This window comes from Petromyzon marinus, chromosome 16 (assembly GCF_048934315.1).
Source record: "Petromyzon marinus isolate PM22_M1 ecotype Great Lakes invasive population chromosome 16, UKy_Petmar_22M1.pri1.0, whole genome shotgun sequence".
NCBI classification, from domain to species: domain Eukaryota; kingdom Metazoa; phylum Chordata; class Hyperoartia; order Petromyzontiformes; family Petromyzontidae; genus Petromyzon; species Petromyzon marinus.
The window spans coordinates 5,021,262-5,046,565 of record NC_133682.1 but is presented as its reverse complement, the minus strand read 5'-3'; the positions used below and the strand labels follow the sequence as shown (position 1 = coordinate 5,046,565).

Genomic DNA, 25,304 nt, shown 5'->3' with positions numbered 1-25,304 from the left:
GTTTATTGCGTTCCGTCCTTCACGGTGTGTACGCAATAGAGCACGATTTCTCACCGATTATTTTCTCGGTCGCTGATAGATTGGAGTAGGCGGCTTGTGAATAGCTGCCCACAGCCAAAGTGAGAGGTGTGCTGGATGTGGTGTGCCGAGTCCAGGAGCCTTTTCTGTCGGTCGCCGACTCAGACAAACCTGGCTGAGACAAAGCCTCGGTTCACAGTGCGTTAACGTGTGCGTTCGCGTTTGTGTTCTCGGTGTGTTCGTCATATATATTTATTTCACGCTGTGCGTTGCCGGTGCGCTTTGCCGGTGCGTGCAGGCTCCTCACCGGCGACGCCAAGGCGCTGCTGCCGCTGCTGCACCACGCGTTCACGGAATACTCTCTCCCCGTCGCCGAGTGTCTAGCTGAGTGGGGCGTGGAACTCGCAGCCAAGAGCGACCTGCGCTTCGTGGAAGCCGTCTACAGGGTGGGTAGGGCCCGGGGCCGAGGGCCAAGGTGCACCTGAGACCGTGCACCCTGCACTGCGTCCACCTACGCGATTGCATCGTGCGAACGTGTACACAAGGCGTCGTTCGCTTCTTTCTCCGCGTGTCCTCCAAGCAGAACGCCGGGCGGCTAAAAACGCAGAAAGTTGGCACAGTAGGGGAGCACGGTTTGTGCATCTGCCAGTCATCTCAGTCAGTCGATTCATGGCACCTGGGTCTGTTTCGTGACCTCCTGCCAGCGGGCCTTCGACACTTCACGTGGCCTCAAAGTGCACCGAGCATGGCACAAGCACCATGGCGGGTCTTTTTTTGTTTTTATACGTCACCACCACTTAGTAGTGAACGGCGGTTGTTGTTGTGTCTGTCTGTGTGTCTCTTGCCGTGTCTCTCGGTGTCTGTCTCACCTGATGTCTTTTTCTGTTTCTCTTTGTTTATTTTCATGTCTTTCTCTGGAACTCTCTCTGTCTCCTCGTTTTGTTTGCCTCTATGTTTGTATGTCTTTTTGATTCTCCCCTTCTCTCTATTAGACGTAAATCGTATGCCTGAGAATGAACATGGAACAAATAATAAACGATACAAATGAGCTTTAAAAACATGAGACAAAAATAATTGATTGTTGAATCAAATCATAACCCTGAATTATGAAAATTAATCAAATCTCTAGGGAAGTGAATCATTGCATGCCTTCTCTCATCTCTGTGTCTGTTTAATTTTCTCTCTCCGTAGTTGCCTCGCTCTTTGTCTCTGTCCATGCCTGTCGGTCCCTGTGTCCATCTCCGTGTTTGTCTTTCTGTCGGTGTCTGTGTGTGTTTCTGTGCTTGTGTCTCATTGTGTTTTTCTGTCTGCATCCGGAGCATATCATCCTTCCATCTGCACTGGGCTCTGGCTGGGTCTTGAAATGGCTGTCTGCATGTCGCCTGTTCTGCGTCGGTGACGTCCTTACCGTACCGACTCGCGTTGCTTTTAATTTTCCTTAGGTCTTTTTCTGGACGTGGATTGTGTGGCTCTGCGCCTGAAGATTCTAGTCATGACAATATACCAAAATGTTTTGCAGATGGCTGTTGGGTGAAATGAAATTGCCGTTTCTTATTTATAATAATAGCGCTTCTGTCACAGCGCTATTATTTTAGAAATTAGTTGACAGCATTTTATAATCATATTCAATGCAATTAAAGTTACTGGCACAGTATTAAGTTGTACTGTTTGAATTTATAGTAAAATTTATTATGGAATTTAATATTGCTGCTGTTACGGTAAATGTTGGGAAGACCACTGTTACCATGCCATATTTTAGGATGGTGCTATTCGTCCAGTACTTAAATAAATGTAACATTTTTAAAGCATTACAAAATAAGAGTTGTATACATTCAAAATGTATTAAAAAAATCCGTAATGGAAGCAATTTACATTTTTTCAAAAAAACATTACTGTCGTACAACTAATAATGACTATAACTGTAAAGTGTATATACCATATCATTATTACCAATCATTATTACAGTACCAAATTTTGTGACGACATTTTCCCAAAATGTGGTAAATCATACGTAACTACACAGATGTATCATTTACGCACAAGCTGCACGGGTTAATTTCAAAGTGCCGAGAAGTCATTTTTATCGAAGACGAACACAACAGCTGGGCCCTTCGTTAAGACGCGGTAAAAATAATCCTGGGCGCTCGTCTGCCCGTGCGCAAGACACTGACGCGAATCTCTCGCACCGCGCACCTCCTCGTTCGCGAAACTCGGTACGTGCCGCTCATGAGACCGTAATAGAGTTCCCGTGGAGAAAAAAGCAACGGCGTCGCTAAATGGATCGTGCCGCGTTTGAGCTTTGCCCAAAATTGCGCTGCTGAAATGGACCGGTTGTTTTCGAGCAGCACTGTCCCCGGGTTGCGAGAAAGGCGGCAGTGGGAGGCGAGGAGGAAAGGAGGGGGGAGCTGAGAGGAGGCTGTGGAGATTTGTCATTCCGTTTGGCAGAAATTGTATTTGACGTTTCCCCCACCGACTTGGTGTAATTGCGGGCTGTTTGGTACCAGGGTCACGCCCTCATTATGGCAGTTAGGTTAGGCGGGGGCGGTCACCGCTACGAGCCCGTGTAGATTATTTGCCTGTACTGCGGTCCTGCATGCCTTCATTACAGTACTTTAAGGTCGTATATATAGCACGGCTTTGGAAAAAAAGGTCATTTGGAAAGTGGGCCTTTAAATGGATATTACACGAAAACAGCATTATTGATAATAGGTACTGCAATTTGAAATAATCTTTAAGGTAGTCTACAGCAAAATCTCACTTGTCCTAAGCCAGGCATTGTTAGCTCTGAATGTGACTTTTATAAATATTACATTTTTTAAGTAAGGAGAAATGGCATTAATTAACAATTATCCTGAGAGCAACATATGTATTATTATTTTCGAAACCTATAGCATGCTAAAGCTACTCCCGAGTATAGGTTTCACAAATTGTATTTAAGCGTCATTCTAAATGTCTGTGTTATTGTAAACGAACGGCATTGGAATTCACGGACATGCGGGAATGTGCTGCAGGTTCCCAACCTGTAGTTCGCGTACTGCTGGTAGTCCGCAAACCGATGGGAAGTGGTCCGCGAAACTGTTGCAGATGCGATGTTTTTTTCACAAAACGCTGCATTTTGTTTTACTGCATGGTGGTCTGCGGGTCCAAAAAGTTTGGGAACCACTGCAGTCAAACGTGATGTGGAGCAAGCAGGGTAAGACATCTTGTGCCACTTCAATGAATAAGGCCTGCCTATGCCTGCCTGTAGCCTGTTGTCCCGAATAAATGTCACTTCGCTTTGCTGCAAATGCCACGATTGCTGCAGGAAATACTATTGTCAAAATTGCCAAGATCAGAAGCTTTAGTCTCTGTAATGAATCAGAGCCTCAAACTGCAGGGAGGGAGGGGAGGGTAGGAGGAAGGCAGTGGGAGAGCCACCGTGGCGGTTGTGGTGGAAAAAATAGGCAAAAAGTTTTAAAACAAGAAAACGGCAACTCGCCAAAACGTCCCTCAGCCGCGACACGGCGTTTAGCAGCGGCAGTCGCCGGCGATGCAGTCTGAGCCGAATTTTTTCTTTCTTTTTTTCCCTGAGCGGAGTAACGAGGCATTTAATGGGAAGGGAAACAAATTGTGGGTAATGAGCCTGGCTGCAAAGTGGAGCGCAGGACTGCGACCATTAGTCATGCAACCCTGCATGGCAATGACAAATTCAAATTAAAACCACGTGGGAGGGGAAGCAAAAAAACCGCAATCAGAGATTGCAGAAGGGATCGTTTTTGTACGGCACACGCCATGCACGCACTGTCGTAAGTGGAAGCGGCTTTAAATACTGTTTGAAGGTTTTGTCACTTTCGCCCGTGGCCGTGCGAACTCGCAGGCCGCGTGCCGATGATTCACGCGTTGACCCCTGCTAAGCTGTGAACGTTATGATAATTTTTACGCGAGCAATCGGTACTTCCCTGTGTGTGAGACTACCTTAATTGGGCACCAGATCACAAACCCACAGTGATGCGGCTTCGTGTTAATTTGAATGTATGTATGTATGTTGAACTTCTTTCGCACCTTACGTAGCCAACCGTGCTAATCAGAGGTGCAGGGGAAGGATAACAAACTAAACACAAAAAGCAGTTCTCAAGAAATGAGTTTTCATTCTAGACTTAGAAGTGCATAGCTCCAGTGGCTTCCTAATATCGGAAGGAAGAGCGTTCCAGATGGCCGCAGAAGCGCACCTGAAAGTGTGCGATGGGTCTCTATGCGAGGCTTTTTTACCCTAATAACGTTACGTAAATTGGGTGTAACTGGATTATTGGATAAGGGATGATGACTATATGATACGATGGAGCGATCAAATAAGTTCACCTGCAGGTGCAGGATAAATTGTTAAATCCCAGGACCTTGATATATGGCTTGGGAAGGCCTTAATCCAGCAGTGGAACGGTCATGGCTGATGATGTTTTGTTTTAGCTAGGGGGGAGACTCATTTTTTTAAAATTCTGCGCTCTATTCACCCCATTATGGTAAGTTTATGACACATTTGGTTAAGTCGGCAACCGTGATTACATTAACAATGCTTCTGAGTGGCGTTTGCATTGTACTCCTGCATTAATGAAGTTGTTGTGGTTAATTGCTTTGACGTTCTTGTGCTAAACGTGCAAAGTCGTAATGCGGAGAGCTTGCTACCCAAAGAAAGAGAATCTGGTTTCATGCAGACGTCAATGTAAGTAATCTATGACCGTACAAGGGGAGGCAGCCATGTACACCTGCATCGGCAGACCCCTTGGGGATAAATGTAGTTTCTGATATTTCTGTGGGGTTTGGGAGTATTTATGTCTTAATTCCGTAAAGATGCATAACCGCTGGATTTTCTCAATACTGGTTGAGCTCTGCTGATTGTTCTGCCATGTGCCACGCTGTCGAAATGACGTTTGGATGTTGCCGCCAGTGACGCGTTGATGTGTGGCGTGCGAGTGTGATGCTTGCGCCAATGTGTCTGTCCCGCACCTCTCGATTAGCACGGTTGGCTACGTATGGTGCGAAAGAAGTTCAACATGCGTAGGTGCATTACACCCAGAATCAGAAGTTTATTATCCAAGTAAATAACCCATTGAGCCATGCAGCTCTTTTTCAAGGGTGACTCGGCCAGCAGACAGACACGGCAGCAAGAGTTTATAATAAGCAAGATATAAAATATTAAAAGTATGCAGTAAATATAACCAAACGATCTTACAAAACAATTACGCACATTTGTATTGTTTCGACCTCAATTGTCTGTTTAAAAGAGTAAAATGATGGCAAAGTGGCGATCCCCAGAGAAGACACCACCAGTTCGTTCCAAAACATTGGAGCAACTACGTTCACCACTTAAGAACCAAATTCTGTACGAAATCTACCTGGGAATACAACAGGGCTATTGCTATATGTGTACAAACATTACAACGTTAAGGTTTAAGTTGAACAATAAAACGAGTACCGTAGAACCGGCATAATAGTAATAATTATCTCGAGTGGAAACGTATGGGTGTTTATTGAAAATATATTTGTTATCGAAATGTGTTCATGAGAAAGCATTCGGGCACAATGCTTAGAACAAAGTAGAAAGGATCATAATTCCAGGGCATCACAGGGTGGGCATTGCATTTAAATTGCACGACGGTGTATTTCACGTTCGCTTCAGACGTAATCTAGAGTTAGAGAATGAAGGGGGTCGCAAAACACATGTAATAAACAAAAACAGATAACGTGAATGAATGCTATAATATGGTAGTCATCAATTTGTAAACTACCATACTCTTCCGGTCACATCCCAAAAGGGAAGATGTGCATCCCCGAATTATTTTCGTAAATTTAATTTGATTCTCTGAAAAAAAAAAGCATCGAACACAGCGCATGAATATAAAATCAACAAAGTTTCTTCCAGAAACTTGGAAATGGTGTAGGGGTGGGTGGGTGGGTGGGGGGATTCGATCTCTGAGATGAGTTTAAACATAAAACCAAATAGAGGAAGCAGGAGAGAATTGAATTATAGAGAAACATTAAACAGCATTGGGGATCCCAAAGATCGTGAGGTCAGTTGGGATGTAATAAGAGGTGACCAGAGCTCCTCAAAGATCAATGATTTTCCCGAATAATGTTTCTCAGAGGTTCTACAGATGCCAGTCGAATGATTTTATATCCGTTTGGATCAAAGACGCCTGGGGTCTTCGTGGTTTTTCATTTTACCCGTTTGTGCGTTTTGACGTTTGCCGACGCGGCTGCTGCTGTCACTCTCGTGGCACGACGCAGGTGCTCAGGGACAGGTTCGAGGTGCGGCCTGTGCTCACTAAGGCACAGTTCCTGCAGCTGGGCTTCGCCGAGCGCAAGATGCAGATGCTGTGCGACATCGGGCAGGCCGTGCGAACAAAGCACAAGGAGTTGACGCAGCTCGCCCACAAGGTGAGCGCACGGCAGCCCTGCAGCGCCTTCTAGCGGAAGCAATCGTCGACGCCTTTTTAAACCTGTGTCCGCCCACGAGGTTCCTGGGTGGCTCAAAAGAGTGCCGACAATTGGCATCGCTGAGATCCCCGGTTTTTCATTCAGATAGGCGTCTGTGATTAAACCAGATTGTCAAATGTAACGAGTTTATGGTGTCAGCTGGGTGGCTGCACTTGCCACACAAAAAAACCCATCACATTTAATTTGGTTCATACGTATAATTTGACTAAATTTGAGCCCCGAGACATGAACTATTGGCTTGACCATCATGTGAATTATCTGATTTATGCATTATTTAAGTATGTTGGTCGAAAAGGAATGTCTGGACCGTTAGGGAAGTGCTTGGGTAGAAGGTTGACGAGGCCTGCTATGTGGAAAATGCCTGCCTTGTTAACTCGTTCCTATTCTGTTTGACTTCACAAAACGCGGGGTAGAGCGACGGCACAGTGGTTAACGCACTGCTCTATTAACCCAGCGACGTGACATCGATTTCTGATTACGGTAAGCGTAGGTGGCAAGTATCCGAACCACTCATAAACCCGCACTGGTCTGTACGGTCCAAACAACCCGCATGACTGAAATGGTGTGGGGGAGGTCTTCATCTCGCAGCAGATTGGCAGAGGATTGTAATCTTTAATTCTGGCGACAATTCAGCGCCCTTTAGTGGTTCTCGTGTTTACACTTTTGCCAGCTGGCCACCACTGCTGGCGGCGTCTGAACGTTTCGCGAACGGTTCGCCGTGTCTCGCTGTACTTGCAGAAGTGCACTCCCTCCGCCCGAAAGCCAGCAGCGACCGCAGGCTCACTGGCGGCGGAGGCTGTGGACGGCCAGCCGCCTCCCCAGCGACTCCATCGTGCTCCGTGCGAGCCTTCGTTCAATCACCCGCAGTCTCTGGTGGGGACGCACGGCTCACTCATCGTCGTCATCATCATTTATTATTTATAAAATGCACTTCCCATGCAGTACATCTCAAGGCGCCAGAGCAAAAAGGGTATTTGAGATGATTGCAAAATACGGAAGGGATCGTAGACCAAATACAACGTGCAAAAATAATCCAGTACTTTATAGACTATATGCAGCAAAACGAGAATAAACAATGTAAAAAAATGTAGCTGTGCTGAAGACTGGTCCGAGTTATTTATATGGAATCTCAAAAACACTTTACTTTAATTTCATTTAAAATTTATTAATTGTGGGTGAATTCGTAAAAATAAAATAACTTTCCACTCCATATTTATATCGGTCCAATATATCCGGGCTTCGAGTGTTGTTGCTGTGAATGCAAAGAGACGTGAAACAGTTAAAGAATTATATTAAAATTATATGTGGGCCACTTCATCAGTGAGTTAAAAAAAATATATCGGCTCAATAACATACCTCAAGATGTTTATACACAACTTATTTCTTTACAAAAATATTGTTCCGAGTTAAACTTGCTGGAGTTTAAAGGTTAATCTGTTTTTGTTCACTTATTTTACCCTGACTTTTGTTTTAAGTCAGCACGCAGACAGTCTCCCTTGCTACGCGCTGTTGAAAAGTTTGACCTCTGCGAAATGTCAGGTTTTACAAGTGCGTGCACGGGAGTCGTGCTGAAGCTTAATTTCAGAAGAAAGAAAAAAAAGAGTAATTAAGCCACTTGGCGTAGCTCACCACTGAGCAATTACAGCTGGCCAGTACGCTCGCGGTCATCATAGCCATAACATTTAGTGAGCACAAACTCCAGGCTAAACCCGAGGGCAAAACCGAAGGGCCAGAGGTGACGATCCACACGGTACCGGGGTATCTCGTTAGCCGTGATGTTTCGCGTCAAGGTGAAATGGTCCCTCGAGGAGAGGCCACCTTGTGCGTGGCGGCGCTGCTCGCCGCAGGAGTGGCGTTAGCGTGTCGCGTGTGTAATCCGCAGGGCCTGGTTGTGGCGGGCGCAGGAAATGGAGATGTGCCAAGGCCACTGGTGCAGAGGCATTGTGGGCCGCACGGGGGGGCGGCCCGGGGCTCGTGTCCCACGCCGCGCCAGGTAATGTGAGCCGATGTGTTATTTTTTTTTTAAGTCCTTTTGGTCGTTTTAGCTTCCCCCCGCCTCCCCAGTTATATGTACAATTGGGGGAGCGGTGGTGCACAGATTGGCACACTACGCTGTGAACTTTGGGAGCTGAGTTTGAGTGCCAACCGTTTTTAACGTCAGGTGTGGTTCTTCACGTGCACCCGGCTCCCCTTCATCAACTCCCACTGACCGGCCTAGTCAAGTACGGTCAAACAATGCCCATGACCGGCACGTTAGAAGTCCTTCATCCAGCATTGTATTGACATGCATTTTTTTGTTTACAGCGTGTTCATTGTCACCGTATCTGTGTGGCAACTATGCCAACTGCTCTACACCGTTTTTAACACGATCTAATGAGTAATGCAAATCTTGTTTTTGCTTTATAGGGGGTTCTTCCAGAAGCAGAAGTTTTGCTTGACTTGCCAAGCCATGTCCCACAAAGCAGTCCAGAAGGAAAGAAAGATGATACCAATGCAACTAATCACCAGCTATTGCAGGAGGTAAGCAGAGCCAATGCAAGGCCGCACATAGTGAATCTTAGGATCCCGCAAATTTATAACAGGCCGGGATTGAGTTTTTTTTTATGTGCATTGTCGTTAAAGAAAGATGAAGGAAAATGACCGAATATATCTTGTAGGTACAAATCGAGGCTATCACCGACTGTTTTTAATTCTCATAGCTGGAATTTAGCCACGTTAAGTGGAAAACCACATTTACGTTTTGATACATACGGTGAGAAAGAAGTTCAACATACATTTATGGTCATAGTGTCATTTGTTCAATCAGTGGTGACTAGGTTAAGACCATCATTCACTACACTTGAGAGCCTGGTTTAATCACGGGTGGCTACCAAAACTTGAATTCAACTCAGAGGTGCTGGCTCAATGTGCTCGGAAACTCTGAGCCACCCTTGCCACCTTGTTGGTCTTGCCTGTTTGTCTTCCTTTGAATGGCAATAATTTTGACCGCATCGCTGTGAATCGGCCAAGCAGTGGTGTAGCAATCGAGTGTGTTGGGAGATGCAGTTTCAAGAGGGGTCCAGGGTCCAGACGGGCCTAGGCGCCAGAACACGAAGAGAGGGGAAACTGGGCAGGGAGCCCCATTTAATTCCCTGGGGCGAAAGAAGTTCAACATGCATATGTATCTACATGCGTATGTATGTTCAAGATAAATACGATGTGAGTTGAACTTCTTTTGCAATGTACATAGCCAACCGTGCTAATCGGAGATGCGGGGGATGGACAATAAACTAACCAAAAAGCCAGCTTGCAATCCACCAATTCTCCCCCCCCCCCCTGCCCCCACCACGATCGACGACACTGCCCCCCCGACAGATGTCGGAGCTGCGAGCGACGGTGTCGCGACTGCAAGCACAGTACGCCGAGACGTGCGCCCACGTGGCAGCGCTGAGCTGCGCCATGCACGGCTCAATCCTGGTGGACCGCACCGAGTGGGAGAACCTGGCGAGCCGCGTGACGCTGCTCGAGAACCAGGCGGTGCTGCTGCTGGCCGGGGTGAGCGCTCGCGCACTCTCAACAACGCTCGTGCAAGTCGGTTGCAGTTGTTATTTTTTTTTTGTTTAGTTCCGTCAAAATGAATTAGTACCAGTCTTTCTATTATGCGTGCAATGAATCATTTTCTAGTTCAGGTCTTAATGAAGGTGTAGTTGAACCTTTTTCTGTTCCAATGACGTATGAGTACGTCATCAGCATCAAACAAGAGGCAGTGTGAGCGACATTCACTTAAATAAGCAAACACCTATGTGTACATAAAATAACTTTTATCAATACCGAGGCGCCCGCAAGGCCATGCGGGAGGGCATGTGGCACAGTTTCCCGCCAGCTATCGTAGGGTGCGGTCATGTCGCTACAGTTATCAGCGGTGAGTGCCATGTCTTTAAAAACAGCGGCGCTATGCCTTGCTAAATAAAATGAACGCCACCTGCTTGCGCAGTCCAAGATTCAGCGGTGAACGGGACCCACCCTGCAACTAGCAGTCGCCTCGGAATGGGGAAGGGTTAAGTTCTCGATCTAGGAGTTTAGGTGCACGCTGCCCAAGTTTGTTATTAAGTGACTATGACACTTTTCGGCTCGCTCCGTAGCCACGTGGAGTGGTGAAGGCTTGCTGACAAGTCAACACTGAGTTGTTGTGGATTGACATTCGCGTGACCAGCAGACGCAACGACTGCACCGCTGTCGATTCGAACTTGATGAGTTTTGTCAGGCGGAAGTGTTGCTTATTTAAGTGAACGTCGCTCCGCTGTCTCTTGTTGCTGGAGGGCGGCCACTACTGCCAGCCGCCCAGTAGCATCGTTGTTGAGTCTCCTCCAGAGCTACAGCTGTAGAAGCACGAAACTTGCTCATATGTGCATACGTGCAGACCCATAGGCACGCAAGTATACACTATGACTTAAAAACATCATAAATCAGCGCGCTGCACGTGTATGCACCAGGGTGTTCTGGGCGTCGTTCGTTCTGTGTCGTTGCTGAATTTAGACCAAATCCGTCACAATTGAGTCCTCGCTGGGGACCTGGCGTTGATGAATAATGTTATGAGAAACACAATAACAAAAAAATAATAAGAACCATCACTCACGAGAGCAATGACATCTTTATGAAATGGTAACTCCCAGGCTGCCAAAGCCCCACGCCAGAGCTGCTAAGTGGTGTTACTGGTTGCGGTGGTCGTTGTTTTTTCGCTGCGAGGATGGGCCGGCTGTGCTACCCTTGATGACTCTTTCCCCTGTCCTCACTCTTCAGCCGCGCGGCGCATCACGTGGCACATCACGTGGCAATGCATCAAGCAGTAGCGACCCACGCGGGACTGCCCGGGTGTCCGAGCTCTTCTCTGCAGGTGCCTCCATTTTTTTTTACATAAATGTAGGAATAAAGCGAAAACTTGAAACGCACGTAGAATGTGTCCTTTCCATACAACTATAATTACCATATAATTGGATTTGTGATTACAGGAAAAAAACAAAACGGTTTTGAAAATCACCATCGGAACGCGAGTGCTTTCGTACTGTTGCAATAATTAGTTTCGCATGTTCATTTGGGAGTTTGGTAAAAACGGGCCCTTGGTAAGGAGGTTACTGAACCCTCGCTAGGAGCGGTTTGTTTTTGCGTTGCCGACAACGAAACCGACCCGAGAGCCCGGCGCAAACTCTTGACGGTTGCGTCCATAAAGCACCCTTACTCTGTCCTCCTCTCGGGGAAGTTATTTCTTTATTTTCTTGGCCCTCTCCGCGCTTGGCATGTCGCCAAGCCCGACGCCGGGGGCCAAACTTGCCGAGAGGCTTGTGAGAACGCCTCGCCGTCGTGGGATACACGTTTTCCGGCAGGGCTCGAAGACCGTGCGTCCCCCGTGCCGCCTGGCGCTGGGCCCGTGTCCGTCCTGGCGGAGCCGTCCACGTCCCTGTGTCCCATGGAGGGACTCGTGCCGACTCAGGGCAGCGGGGAGCAGCGGGACTCCCTCCGCAAAAGCAATGAACAGGTGGGCAGATAGACGCGCTGCTGCTCTGTGATCTCCGGTCACGAGTTAAAAATTTTGGTCGAATTTTAGAGCGCCGTGGTGGCGAGATGTTAACTACCTCGCCCGGTATACAGGAGGTCGTGGGTTCGATTCCGACTCCAACGCCTATATATTTGGAGTTTGCGTGTTCTCCCTGTGGTTGCGTGGATTTTTCTCTGGTTTTTCCCTCCAATTAGGAACATGCGTTTAGAGTATTTGTCTGCTATAAATTTCCACACGATAAGCCACTTAATTGGGCTATCATTTGTGGCCAGGTCGCATCTGAAAAAAAGCTATATGGCTCAGTAGGCCTAGAAGCTTAGTTTTAGCTCAGTTTGTTCGATTCATCCATATTTCTCTTTCTACATTTTCCCCAAGAGTGTCTGTCGCTGTTGTAATGTTATGCCCAATGGTATGTCCAATGGTACAATGAAGTTACCATACTGTAAAATCAATCTGGTGGGACAATCGATACACATTTAAATGCAACGGAGATGTGAGAGAACGTCTGATGAATGACTCGGACAGAAATGTGTTGATTGGTGCCGATTGTATTCGTGAAGAATGAAAGATACGAAGTTATTGAGTGGAAAAAACGCGCATCTTTAGTAACCATTTTTAAGTTTAATCCGGGCAATTAATTAAGTGTTGTATGTTTGCAGATACTTTCAACGTCGTTGGAAAAAGCAAACCCACAAGTGGAGCGCTTGCAAAGAATGTACGTAGAGAATAACCTTGACGCAGTCTGTTCAAATGTTTGCCGCGCTTCCTACAGAGCAAGTCGGTATGTTTGTGACATGTGACGGAGAGTGGTCGTATGGTTTTGTGGTGTCTGAGCAGGTTGGAGGAGACGAGGATGCTGCTGAAATCCGGGACTTGTGGAGTCTGAGGCTTGTTCCTCGATATCGAGGAAGCCACCATCACCCACTCTTCTCCTACAGCAGAATAGCACTGCTTTTATCAGAGCCTTCCACTAGGCTTGACCCTCCATCGACATTATTATCATCGGCCACGATCAATGCACTGGTAGATGAAAGTCTCGCCAAGCCATCGCCATCTCTCTCACGATCCTATGATGATGTAACAATTCATCTCGTGTCTGCACGCGAGTTGATTTCATTGACATCCGTCCACGTCAAATGTTGGCAGGTGCATGACACTTTAACCACAACCAGAGGGATACCATCGCCATCGCTCCAGGAGAGAAGACAGCGCTACGGTATATGTAACTTGGATAATCACTGTTTGAAAACACCAGCGAGCCAACTGCTGTGCTGGAGCAAGTGCAGCCAAAGACGGGAAATTGCCCTATCCCTAATGGCTTCCTCACTGTGGCCTCTAGCTGCACCCAAGTCTAGCGGCACAGCTGTACCACAGGAGGGGTCCCTCCGGTCTCCTGAGCGACGGGCCCGTCGCACGTTCTCATCAAACCTACCCGGAGGAATGCGTGGGAATTTACGGGGTTGTTTTGGAACCTCCCCCTCCTCCCCCGAGTTTGACATTTAAGAAAATAAGTCATTTGTTTTTGGTGTCCCAGGTCTGAATCTTGTGTGATTCTGCAATTAGTTGTGATTGGCTGGCTTCTCACCTTGCTTCTTTAGCCAAAACCCCATTTTCTGTACGCAAAGGGAATTTCACAATTGGAAAAACAAACCTAACTTGCCCGTCAGTCCTCCCATCTCTCTAGAATGCCAAAAGTAAAACTGTCCGTAATTTTCCTTTAAAAATATGATCCAAGAAGCTTTACTGGGTTGACTGGGAAACAAAATAAATTATCAATATTTTTTGGCGATGAGAAGTAAACTAAACAAACATTTAAAAAAATCTCTTTTCTACTGACGTCTTCATTCTTCGTGTTATTTTAAGCAGCTTTTTCTTACGGAAAGACTTTACTCAGCCCCCATCTCTGGGAGACAGAGGTTGGTGGAAAACGTTTTACAATGTGTAAAGAGACTTTAAATAAACGGTTTTATTTAATGCACGTCTTGGTTTTACACACACGCACACACAAAGTAAGCTATCACACATTTAAATGGATTTATACGCTGGATGGTGCTGTGGTGTAATGGTCAGCACACTGGACTCGCAACCACCAAGAGGTCACTGGTTCGATCTCCCGGCGTGGCAGCTGAAGCAATGAGCCAATTTCTTAAATCCCTCCACCTTTGTCCACACAGCAATATAAATGGGTACACCACAGCCAATGTGGTGGTGTAAAGTGTGGATATTCCCACCTCTTCCAAGAAGTCTTGCCTGCATGGAAGAATAGGTCTACGTATCCACAAAGGGGGCTTTCCAGAGCTTTCTATTGGAAGCGCTTCCACCAACAGTGGCATGAGCAAATAATTACAGGGCTACGCTTTTACCGTAATTTATGATGCTGTGGTTTAATGCTGCCCCGTGCGTCCAACTGGGAGAAAAATAATCGGTCGCATGAGCTTCAAATTTGCGCCGACCGCAGGGAAACTGCGCACAGGATGCGTCAGCATGCTCTATCAATGGGAGCCAATTGTAATTGGAACATTTTTCTCAGATTAAAAACGTTCAAGAAAACCTCCCTTACGGAATGTAAAACAAGAGGCATGCGTGCGCACCGTGGCTGGGTGTAAAAATTTAGTTTGCCGTGAGCATCGGATGGAATACGGCAGGATCGAGCATCAAAAGCGAGTTCATAGCTCATTCTCCAAGAGGCAGGTCGTATAAACAGCACGTCTAACCGCAACAGCGTAGAGTCAAGCGGGTATTACAAAAAGCAACTCGAAAGAATAAAACACGGCTCTATAGTGCTGCCACAGGCAACAGTGAGCAATGCCAGACAACACAACTTTGCTCAAAATAAAACAAATGGGCCGATTAGACTGCTCACTTCAAATTAGCCTTGCATCGCGGTGCTTGACACTCCCCAGGGCTTCAAGGTGACTGCGTCTTTAGGAATGTACCATTCATCAGGGGATCTGTTCGTTGGGAAGGAGGGTGGTGGTGGTGTTACCCGAGATGCGGTGAATTTTAATAAAAACTGGGAGTCCATTCGCAACCGAGCTGCACTCGTGTAACCATCCCAACTGTTTTTTTCAGTCCTTATTTTTTGTATTGTCAGCAGGGGGCAGTGCAGTCAAATCCATTGTACTATAATGTAAGAAGTCCTCGCTAAACGAGTGAACGCAACGCATTTTCGCTCTTACGCCATTAATTCGCGAACACGTTTCGCACAACTCTGAACGCGCACCGTCATAACGGCATCTGATTGCGTACAGCGTATCTCGGAAAACTTTTATCGTTACATTATTTAAAGGGATATTTTCGCTTAACGCGGCACTTTTCGGGAATGCATCTACCGCGTTAAACGAGGACTTGCCGTGCTACGCACCGTCTACACTATATCCACCGTCGCAAACCCGCATTGACCAGAGTGGTGAAGCGTGGTCAAATACTGTACTCAAGATTATAATACGCTTCGGAGAGTAAGACACATCCTACATGTGTGCCTGGTGTCTAGACAATTCTGGACAAGCACACTGGATTAAAAGGCACACACCCAAACATGTAAAATACAGGATGAAAAACAAAGTAGGCATTGTAATCCGTATAACACGGTAACCCTCACGAGCCCCACGGCTCCTGAGGGTTACCGTCCCCGGAGAAAAATCGACGCGACCACGGCGAGAACATGTAAACTCCAAATCTACAGGCGTCAGGGTTGAGATCGAACCCACGACCTCCTGTAGTGATGCCCTATGCCAGGTAATTCTGGACTGCTCTGAGACAAACCCCTTTTAGCAGCCGGGCAAGGCGTGTACGCCAGATGCCCCGTCCGCCCACTGGAAGAATGCGCATTGGCGGTCGCGCCCCTGCGCGCAGGCGTAGAAGTTGCGTCCGTTGTTGGGGCCCAGCTTGAGGACGGTGCGCATGACGCAGCGCAGGCCATGATCGCACTCTGGGAAGTGCAGGTCGGCCCACTGCACGGGTAGGAGCCGCACAAAGACAAATATCACCCATATAGTGTTAACGTACATTTGGGGCAAGTGCTTTTAGCACCAATGAAGCCCAGAATGGCGCACACACACAACCACACACACACACACACAGATCACAACACGAGCAACCCCCCCATTAACGACGACAGCCAGGTGGGGCTGTCAGCGGCCGAGCGCGAGATATCCTGCAGCTTAGGGCCAGAAGTGGCTCACCTCGAAGTGCTGGCACTGCTGCTTCTGCGGGAGGGCGCAGGCGTGGAAGTGCCGGCCCCTGTTGGGCCCGGCTTTCTGCACAACGTGCAGCGCGCATGGGCGGTCGTGGCCCCTGCAGCGTGCCACGGTGCCATCGCGCGCCGCTGCCCCGCTCGCATCGGGGATTTCACTGCCAGGAAAACGCACGGTGGCTTAGAATTGATGCTCTAGAAAGGCGAAAGGTAGAGCCCTCAGAGTGCTTGCTCACGCCCCAGTTGACGGAAGCGCCCTCCACTGTAAAGAGCTACAAGGTATTTTGGCCTATTCAATGCTGGAGCCATGGTGGCAAGATGTTAACTACCTCGCCTGGTAAACAGGAGGTCGTGGGTTCAATCCTGACCCTGACGCCTGTATATGTGGAGTTTGTATGTTCTCTCCGTGGTCGTGTGGATTTTTCTCCGGGTCCTCCAGTTTTTCCCTCCACATTTAGAAACACGTTTAGAGTGTTTGGCTGCTAGAAATTTCCACGTGGTAAGCCACTACGTTGAGCTATCATTCGTGGCCTGGTCGCTTCTGAAAAAGAGCTATATAGCTCAGTGGGCCTTACCTGGTAAAATAAGATAGTTTTACTTTGTAAACGGTGAGAGTACCTATACTTTAACCCACCACTCATATATATACACATCAGTTCTCCAATATGATTTGGATTGCTGTCTGTTGATTGGTGACAATATCTGACTTTTTGCTCCATGACCTGGGAGCTTTTTCAGGAACTGAATTCACGGTTGTGATGTATAGCACAACGGCATGAAACCTCTGTAGTTATATAGTTTTAAAAATCTGTGCCAACTCTGGTTGGGGAAATGTAATCCTTCCTGAAAGCTGAATGCAACTTTAAAATGCCCTTCACTGGTAATCACACACCAACACACATCTAAGTTACTTCTGTAATTATCAAGAGTCAGTGACCGAATTGACCGAGCACTCTAAAATTAGAAACGGCAGTGTTGCCAGGTCAAAAACATTCCCCTGCATTACTCGATTAGTGCGGCGAAGATCCTTGCTGCGCGGACAAATATGGCGTGAGCCGTTTCTCCTCGTGTGATCATGGTTTGGAATGAAACCCATTTTCATGCTACAGGTTCCGGATGTAGGTGCAGGATCATGTGTTAAAATGCGGTCGATTTCACAGGCTTAACGTACCCGGAATTTTGGCCGCGATTGTTGGGTGTCCTGTCCACAAAATTGGGCTTGAATCTCTTAAATGCTTGGGGGGCATGGAATGGAGCCGCCGGTCTGGGTGTGTGTGGTGCTGTTTTCAGAGGGCTTCTGGCATTCGCACGTTCATTCCAGCTCACCGCCTGTGAACAGAACAAATCACTTCTGGGTTAGAGCTCTGTTGATATGATGTAATTCGTTGCACTGAACACTCTTTAGTGGTGAATGGAGAATTGTTGAACGATTTTCAACTATGGCTCCATCTATAATGGTGTGGGGGACAAACAACTCTTGAATGAGAACCAATATGAACAACACTTTAATATGAAGTGTTGCTATTAGGGACCTACCAGATTGAAAACGAGCATATTAATCAAAATCAAGAGGCACAAACCAGAGGGAAAAGGACAATTTAAAAAAATGACACATTTTCACCTGACAGCTGCCTGCCAACTTCCGTCCTGCTCACAGTGGCGAGATGTTAACTACCGTGCCTGGTATGGAGGGGCTCGTGGGCTTCATCCCGATCCTGACGCCTGCTGTATATTTGGAGTTTCAATGTTCTCCGGGTCCTCCGGTTTTTTTTACTCCACATTTAGAATCAACGTGCGTTCAGAGTACTTGGCTGCTATAAATTTGCACGCGATAAGCCACTTCGTTCAGCTATCATTTGGGGCCAGGTTGCTTCTGCAAAAATAGCTATACAGCTCAGTGGGCCCTTCCCTGGTAAAATAAAAAGTTTAGTTTCTATAAAATAGTTCAGTTTAATACTTACAAAGACAAACACGCGTTGGAAAACGCTAAGTAATGCACGCGATTTTGCACGATATTTTGCGCACTTGGTTTAGTTTTGAGTCTACCTTCTGAGATCACGGGAGGCTTCGATTGCCCCGCAGAACTCTTTACCTGGCGCGAGTCCGACGAGCCCCCTGCTCCGAACGGGGCGTCCCGCGCGGGAGGGCCAGGGGGCGACCCAGGAGAGGTGACGATGAGCGTGGCCGTACCAAACGCCGTGCGTCGGTTGACTTTGGTCACCACGCACGGCCTTGGGAAGGCGTTGCACGGGTACAGCATGAGACGGTCGTCATGCAGCGTGGAGCAGTGCTCCGTGCAGTCTGCCTGAGGCTCCGCTGCACAGGAACACATTCTCCTCTTTAATGAGAACTCTAAAGCAACCAACCCAACCCAAACAAAAATGTCTGCGTGCTTTTCTGCTCAAACGAGCACAAGGTGGTGAACATCGCCTGTGAATATGGCCATAGGGCAACTACGGATGACTTCCCACGAGCTCCGGGTGTAAAATAAGTGAGAATAAATCACGAAACATCGATCGGTTTACAACGTGCGTATGTTCTCGGAAGTATATACTTAGCAATACGGGAGCCAACGCATGTAGCTGTCAGGGATCTTTCTTACCAAAGCATGCCACATATTTGCATTAGACTTATCAGGTTTGCAGAACTGCAAGTGGTCCTTTTAGCTCTAGTTTTGGTCTCCCAAGTATTGGTAAATTCTTCGGTCAATTTGGACAGCTTTCCTCTGGGGCATGTCCCTAATAGCAACGCAACTTTGGATAGTTGTTGCGCGCGTTATCACATCCGCTTGTTATAGACAGGTGGACACACAGAGCCGACGATAATTTGCTTTTAACCTTCGTTGGAAAGCTTAAACAAACGTTAAAACTTGACGTTGAAAGATTCAGCACAAGATGCTGAAAACTAAAAACCACAAAGTGTTCGTGAGCAAAAGGGCCATGGTGGAGTGGCGACGCACGGGGAGGTCGCTGGGTGAGACAGGCGTCGCAAGCCGCGTCGGAGCCGCGGTTGACGAGCGTGCAGACGGCGCAGGCCCACTCCTCCTCGGCTCGCGACGCAACGTCCTGCCTGCCGACCTCGGCGGTGTCCGGCCTGCCTCCTTGCACCCAGGCCAGAAGGCTGCTGTTTCTGTGCTGGAGTTTGCTGTTTAGGGGGACACATCGTGAGTTTACAGCAGAGTTCTTGACGGTATAGTTCTTGAACTACACCGTCACATACCAAAACCAGCGTGCGTTTGACAACTCGTTAATTATTGAAGTGACGGTGATGACACCCTCGTCGGGGTTTGAAACGGGAGACCCTCGCTACCTGGGGTCGACGTGCCGTGGATCCTCGTGCTGGCAGTGTGGGCAGAAGTACGTCATGCGCCCATTCTCCCCGAGCCGGCACACGACCACGCGGGTCCGGCACTGCCCACACGCGCTGCGTTTGTACACCCTGCAGTGCTTCTGCAGCGCCGAGCCCGTCTTCCGGCACTGGGTAACAAAAGCGCATTGTCAATATAGGGAGTGGGGAATCTTCACCGGCCCACGACTTCATTACGTATGGCCCGCAAACTTTGTTTATTACGGCCCGTAGCTTAATTTTGTACTGCTCACGAATTCATTTCGTACGACCCTCGACTTAATTTTATACTGCAAATGACTTCATTCACGTGGCCTGTGTAGTTAACTTCTAACAGCCTGCGAACTTCGCTTCACAGGGCTTATGGCATTCACTTGACATGGCTCGCTAATTAAATGAATATGGTTCGCACTGACCAGCTTGGTAAAGTATGGTTATACTATCACAATGACTTATCGGCGTGGGAAACCCTTTCATGCAACAGCGGCTTGATGAAGGGCTCGAAATTATTCACGTGTTATTATCGTTGTTATAAAGCAAGGGTCGGCAACCAAAATAACAGGATACATTTTTTTCGTATTCGGTATACATCTCTATTTCAGAGCCGCAGTGCACTGTGGGTGAATCCAAGACGGTGGCGGTCCTTAATAAATAACGGTCTCGAAGCAGTCACTTAAAGAGCCGCATGCGGCTCCCGAGCCACAGGTTGTCGACCCCCTGATAGAAACTATCCATAGGTGTGCAGTCGGTATGTTGTGTGCCCCGGTATGATGAGTAAGTGCTGGCTCTGGTGAATCGGGGATTTGTTTGTTGCTTGCCACCAGGACCACACCTGATAGAAAAGCAGAGAGAAATCCCTGGTCATTTTAACGAGGTGTTTGATCTGCTCCAAGCTCAGTTGGCTCACCTGAAAAAACAAGAACATCACAAAAGCAACAAAGAGAGTTTTAATGGTCAAGTGAAGCCACGGATGACATCAGTGACGAGTGATATCTAAATCAGTTCTGGGCACCTACTTTCACCAAACCTGCACGACTGACCAGTGTGGTGAAGTATGGTCAAACAAATTTGCATGACCAACATGGCATGGGCAGGCGTTCATACCAGAGTGGATTAGCTATGGACTGAACTTTTTTTAAGACTCTAAAAAAAATAGAAGAAAAGTAAGCTTACTGTTTAAAAACACCAACAGTATGTGTTTGCACAAAGGCAATTTCCACTAATGAGTTTCCAGAATAAATGGCGAAACACCATCATTCTAGACCAAGTGTAAATGTGTTTTGATTAGACTCCAGGCATTCACAGTGTAGGAGTCTTTAGTTTTTCTCCAGGAACAGTTTCCAGGCAAGATGGACTAAAGCAAGGTTTAAGAATAGGAGACATTAACGAAGCAGGCAGCATTTCGCACATTCTATGGCGGCAATATGCTAAATATTCAAAATGTTCCCACATTATGCCACCAATCTCTATAATTCGTGGAAGTTCAATAAGTGGAGGCCAGGGCTTCATTGTTTCCGGGGTCTGGCGGCGTCAGTGTCCCAGAAAATATCTCTGCACGCGGCATATCACATCCAGTATACAACTCGCTATGGCTCCTGTGCCACCTAATCCAGTGTCAGTGACCCAGAAAATATTCAGTGAGAAATACTGCCCCCTTCATGTCAACCCACTCATGGCTTCAAGAATTAAATTATTGAGCTGCCATCTCGTGGCCGCCGCCGCCACCATAGCCTAAAGGATACACCACCTGGTGTTACCAGATAGCCTTACGATGACCTACCAACTAGCCTCAAATTCCTGCTTAGCTTTCTCCGGGTGCTCTTAAATGCCACCACTTGGCAGATGCGCCTTAAAAAAAACTGTTTAGAAATGCCCAACAAGAAGTGGCGACGCCAAGGCTTCTGTGGTTCTTCCGCCGCCTGTTCACACCGTAATGGCTGGGTGGAGACCGCTGTCCAGGAGCCCCTCGTTCTTGATGATGTTGCCGACGCCGGGCAGCAGCGCCTGATCGAGCAGCACGTCGCACAGCATGCGGCCCGAGTGGGCTCCCAGTTCCGTGCAGGCCCTCTCCACGTCGAACCGCGCCGAGCAGACGTCCAGGTCCCCCTGCGCCCGTACGCGCTCGCGACACGCTTCAGCCGACCTACCATTTCGCGCAAAGGCAACGGTTACACCGAGTGCAGGGTTCTACAGACTGGGCTGCTCCGGGGAAAGTGCCTGTTCACGAGCGCCTCTGGGGCCTCTACAAATCCCTCATTTTTTTCAAATTCCAGACAATTAAAAATGCCACTGCCAAACTTCTCACCCGCATCCGTAACCAAGATCGCCTCACCCCAGTACTCAGACTTCTCCGCTGGCTCCCAATCCAATCCTAGATCAATTTTAAGATCGCACCCAATGCCTTCTGGATTTTCCATGAACTTGTAGCGCCTACCTCTCATCTCACTCTATTCCGCTCCACTCACTCTTCCACATCTTCCTTCTCATCTCACTATACTTCCCTCCACGTACTCTCCTACCTCTCCCCTCTCATCTCACTCTACTCCCCGTCACGCACTCTCCTACCTCTCCCCTCTCACTCTACTCACCTCCAAGCACTCTCCTACCTCTCCCCGATAATCTCTCTCTGCCCGCCTCCATGCACCCTCTGCTCCAGCAGCCATCCTTGACTCGTCGCTCAGAAGTGAACGCGACCTCTACTGCCCACCGTCTTTAGCAGCGTCAGCAGATGTAGCGCAGTCCTTTTGTCAATCCCCCGTAGGGCGAGGTCTGCGTCAGCACCTGACATCAAAGGTGGAGTCGTAGAAGATAATGCGGTCGCTGCTGAGGACGACTTCCAGGGCGGGTGGACGCTGAGCCCGGCCCTCGGCCCCAGAGTTGATTCTCATGGAACCATTCATGCCAAAGTGCACCCTGTGTGGGAGAGAGCCAAGTTGAACGAACACTGCAGTGTCTGTGATCTAATCGTAAGCACAGCTAGTGCATCTGTCAATCATCTCAGTCAACTCAACAACCTTGGTCTGTCCTGTAACCTCCTGCCAGCGAACCTTCCACGCTTGACATAGCATCAAAGTGCACCTTGCATGGCACAAGCGCCATGGTGACGTCAACGGCACTTATGGTGGCTGTTATTGCTGTTCTGCTACTGCACTGGAACTTACAGCAGAGGGTTTATAGTAATATTACTGTACAGTGAGTGGGGAAAAATCAAGCATGTGCATAGATTATGTAACGGACATTGCTGGAGGTACACTACCGAGAAACACACCACAATGTGGATTCCAAGCGAAATTATGAAAGGCAGTTTGGTATTAAAATGATACAAATTGAGAGAACATTTCAATTAATGTATACTAACTGCTATGACAATGGATCATAAACATGGAACATTGACAAAGAATATATAAAATAATGGACGTTTCATTGTACCATCTTCCCACGTATTTTATTTAATAATTCACACAATCGATTCATGTAATCTGTCTCCTCTCAAAAAACACGTATTTTTGTACCGTGAGCTTTTATAGGTTATCTTTTTTTTCCTCTCTCCAGGAAACGACCTCAACCCACCTGCCACTCCCAACAGGCCCAATGTGTAGTCAGTCCCCAGGGTGGCAATAAGATTTTTGGAGGCTCAGTGCAAAATTCCAGACGAGGGCCCCCCCCCCCCCTTGGCTCTTTCGGAGGTCTCCTCAGTCCCGAGGCCAGGGGCAAACTGCCCCACCTGCCCCCCACCACTATCGCTGCAGCCCTGGCAGTGCCTACCGTAGTGCGCTCTCTTGGAAGTAGAGGAACAGCTCCTTGCCCAGGGTCTCCACGCCCGTGTACTGCTGCCCCGTGAGGCTTGAGAGCTGCCCGGCTGGGCACCATCCTCTTCCTGCTGCTGCGCCCTGCGAGGCCGCCTTGCACGGCTGAGAAAGAGGCACGGGGAGGATTGGGAGCAGAGTTCGTGTTTGGCTTTCGAGTGCGAACGAACGCCACTTTTCAGTGTAAAGATGCAGTAATGCAGCTATAGTGTGTACAGGCAGTGCAACTGCACCGGAGTCCAGGTGTCGGACTACGAAGAGCTGCGCGGGCAGGGGGGAGGGGCAGAACTGGACAGGAGGCCCTCATTTCACGGGCCTTCATCTCGCCACGGTGGCGAAATTAAAAGAGCTATATATCTCAGTGGCTCTTACCTAGTAAAATAAAAAAAAATGTTTAGTTTACTTCCACTAGGTGCCCATACCAATCACGCCACGCCATTGAGGAGGTTAAGAGGTCTTGGAGAAGGCTAAGCAGGTTTCAGCCTGGTGATTACTTGTTTGCTAGATTGCCTGGTTATACCACGCTGTCTAGGCTTGGCCTACGTTGTGGCAAAGTAAATCGGATGGTGGCACGTGACTGCAGTAGCCGCAGTGCATTATCGAGGCGTGAACTGGATGCGTTGTGCCAGGCTGTGAATCGAAAACAGTGCAATGCATGGGGATGAGTTCAGTGGCTGGATTAAGGTTGTTGGCCCTAGGCACTCGCTTGATTGTGCGAAAAACACCATTTGAAAATGTAAATTTTGCAATTCAAAAAAAATATCTCTTAAAGTTAATATCCGGTGCTAATTTCGCTCACCTTATGGAAAAAAATGAATGACATTGCCATGACTCTGCCTCTTGTATATACACTTTGCCTATCCTTACTATATACATATGTATTCAAGAAGATACCTGGGTTAAACATGTTTTCGTTAATCAACAAAACACATGGTCAAAATGTTTGTTTTCGTAGGCCCTGGATGAGTTGGAGGAACTCACGCGCTGCTGCTGCTGGTGGACTGCAACTCCAGACGCCGCTGTCCTCGTGCTCAGCACCGTCTGGGAGACTCGAACCCTGACCTTGATCCTCTCTCCGTTCAGCGTGCACCCAGGACCCTCCACCATGGTGGCGATTCAACAACAGCAGCAGCCACCGCTAATCTTCCACAGGACTGTTTAGGAGCGCTGCTACAGCAGCAATGGCACGAGCAGGGGATAACCACTAACCGTAGCAGCCACCACCATCCACAAAATGATAACGCTCTGACAGTAGCAGAGGAACTCTTAGCAACAGCTACCACTTTCTGCAGTCTATAATATTCTACAAGTAATACTGTCAGGAGCAGCCACCCTCTGTGAGCTATAGCATCCCACTAGCAAAAGCAGCCACTATCGACACATACGCTATACTGCAGTGTGTTTGCATTATGCGCAATGGCACATGTTGAACTTCTTTCGCACCGTACGTAGCCAACCGTGCACAACGGAGGTGCGGGGTGGGAAAGGACAACACACTAAACGCACAAAGCAGTTCTAAATGAAAACGAGTTCAATAAATGAGCGCTATAGCGGCAAGAGTCGCCAACATCCCTAACCACGCACCACCACCTCCTCCTTACAGCCGCCGAGTGTTGCAGCGGGAACACAAACAGAGTGGATAACGAACGCTCCTAACCCTCGACAAGAGTTAATTTCACGCCTGCGTCCAAGCCGCAGCAGTAAGGAGCCGCTCACACAGCAATGACAGCCAACAACACTCAACAGGCTACGGGATTGATCCTAAGCAGCGGCTACCCCACACCGCTCACTGCCGCCTTACTGCGTCTCAGCAGTAGCGAGCGGGCAAAGTTGCTAAACGGAAAGCGGCTTCAGCGATAATTCAGTGGGCGGGAAAACATTTGCAGAAGTGGCAGCAGAAGCAGCATCAGCAGCATCGGCAGCAAACAGCTGCGGT

The 25,304-nt window shown here is 48.1% G+C and overlaps 2 protein-coding genes across 5 annotated transcripts in view; one reads left to right on the top strand and one right to left on the bottom strand.

Annotated features, from left to right (window-relative positions):
• Positions 1 to 13,996, top strand: part of CEP44 (centrosomal protein 44) — a 19,497-nt gene extending 5,501 nt beyond the window's left edge. For 2 of the 3 annotated variants that reach the window (XM_032955457.2, XM_032955456.2), the window contains 9 exons: positions 317 to 464; positions 6,280 to 6,429; positions 7,228 to 7,362; positions 8,372 to 8,482; positions 8,896 to 9,009; positions 9,844 to 10,023; positions 11,269 to 11,362; positions 11,850 to 12,001; positions 12,682 to 12,852. In XM_032955457.2, the coding sequence (XP_032811348.2) occupies positions 317 to 464; positions 6,280 to 6,429; positions 7,228 to 7,362; positions 8,372 to 8,482; positions 8,896 to 9,009; positions 9,844 to 10,023; positions 11,269 to 11,362; positions 11,850 to 12,001; positions 12,682 to 12,822 (1,225 nt within the window). In that variant the 3' untranslated portion in view covers positions 12,823 to 12,852. The other variant, XM_032955458.2, reaches the window with a different exon arrangement.
• Positions 13,965 to 25,304, bottom strand: NEIL3 (nei like DNA glycosylase 3). 2 transcript variants are annotated; one of them, XM_032955448.2, is made up of 11 exons: positions 24,350 to 25,304; positions 23,328 to 23,473; positions 22,344 to 22,475; positions 21,492 to 21,705; positions 20,395 to 20,469; positions 19,527 to 19,693; positions 19,177 to 19,361; positions 18,310 to 18,533; positions 17,389 to 17,546; positions 16,207 to 16,375; positions 13,965 to 15,975 (listed from the first exon to the last, which is right to left on the bottom strand). In XM_032955448.2, the coding sequence occupies exons 1-11, from the start codon at positions 24,473 to 24,475 to the stop codon at positions 15,793 to 15,795; spliced, it is 1,779 nt and encodes a 592-aa protein (XP_032811339.2). In that variant the 5' UTR covers positions 24,476 to 25,304; the 3' UTR covers positions 13,965 to 15,792. The 2 variants fall into 2 exon arrangements, with proteins under 2 accessions (XP_032811339.2, XP_032811340.2); XM_032955449.2 differs by lacking the exon at positions 20,395 to 20,469.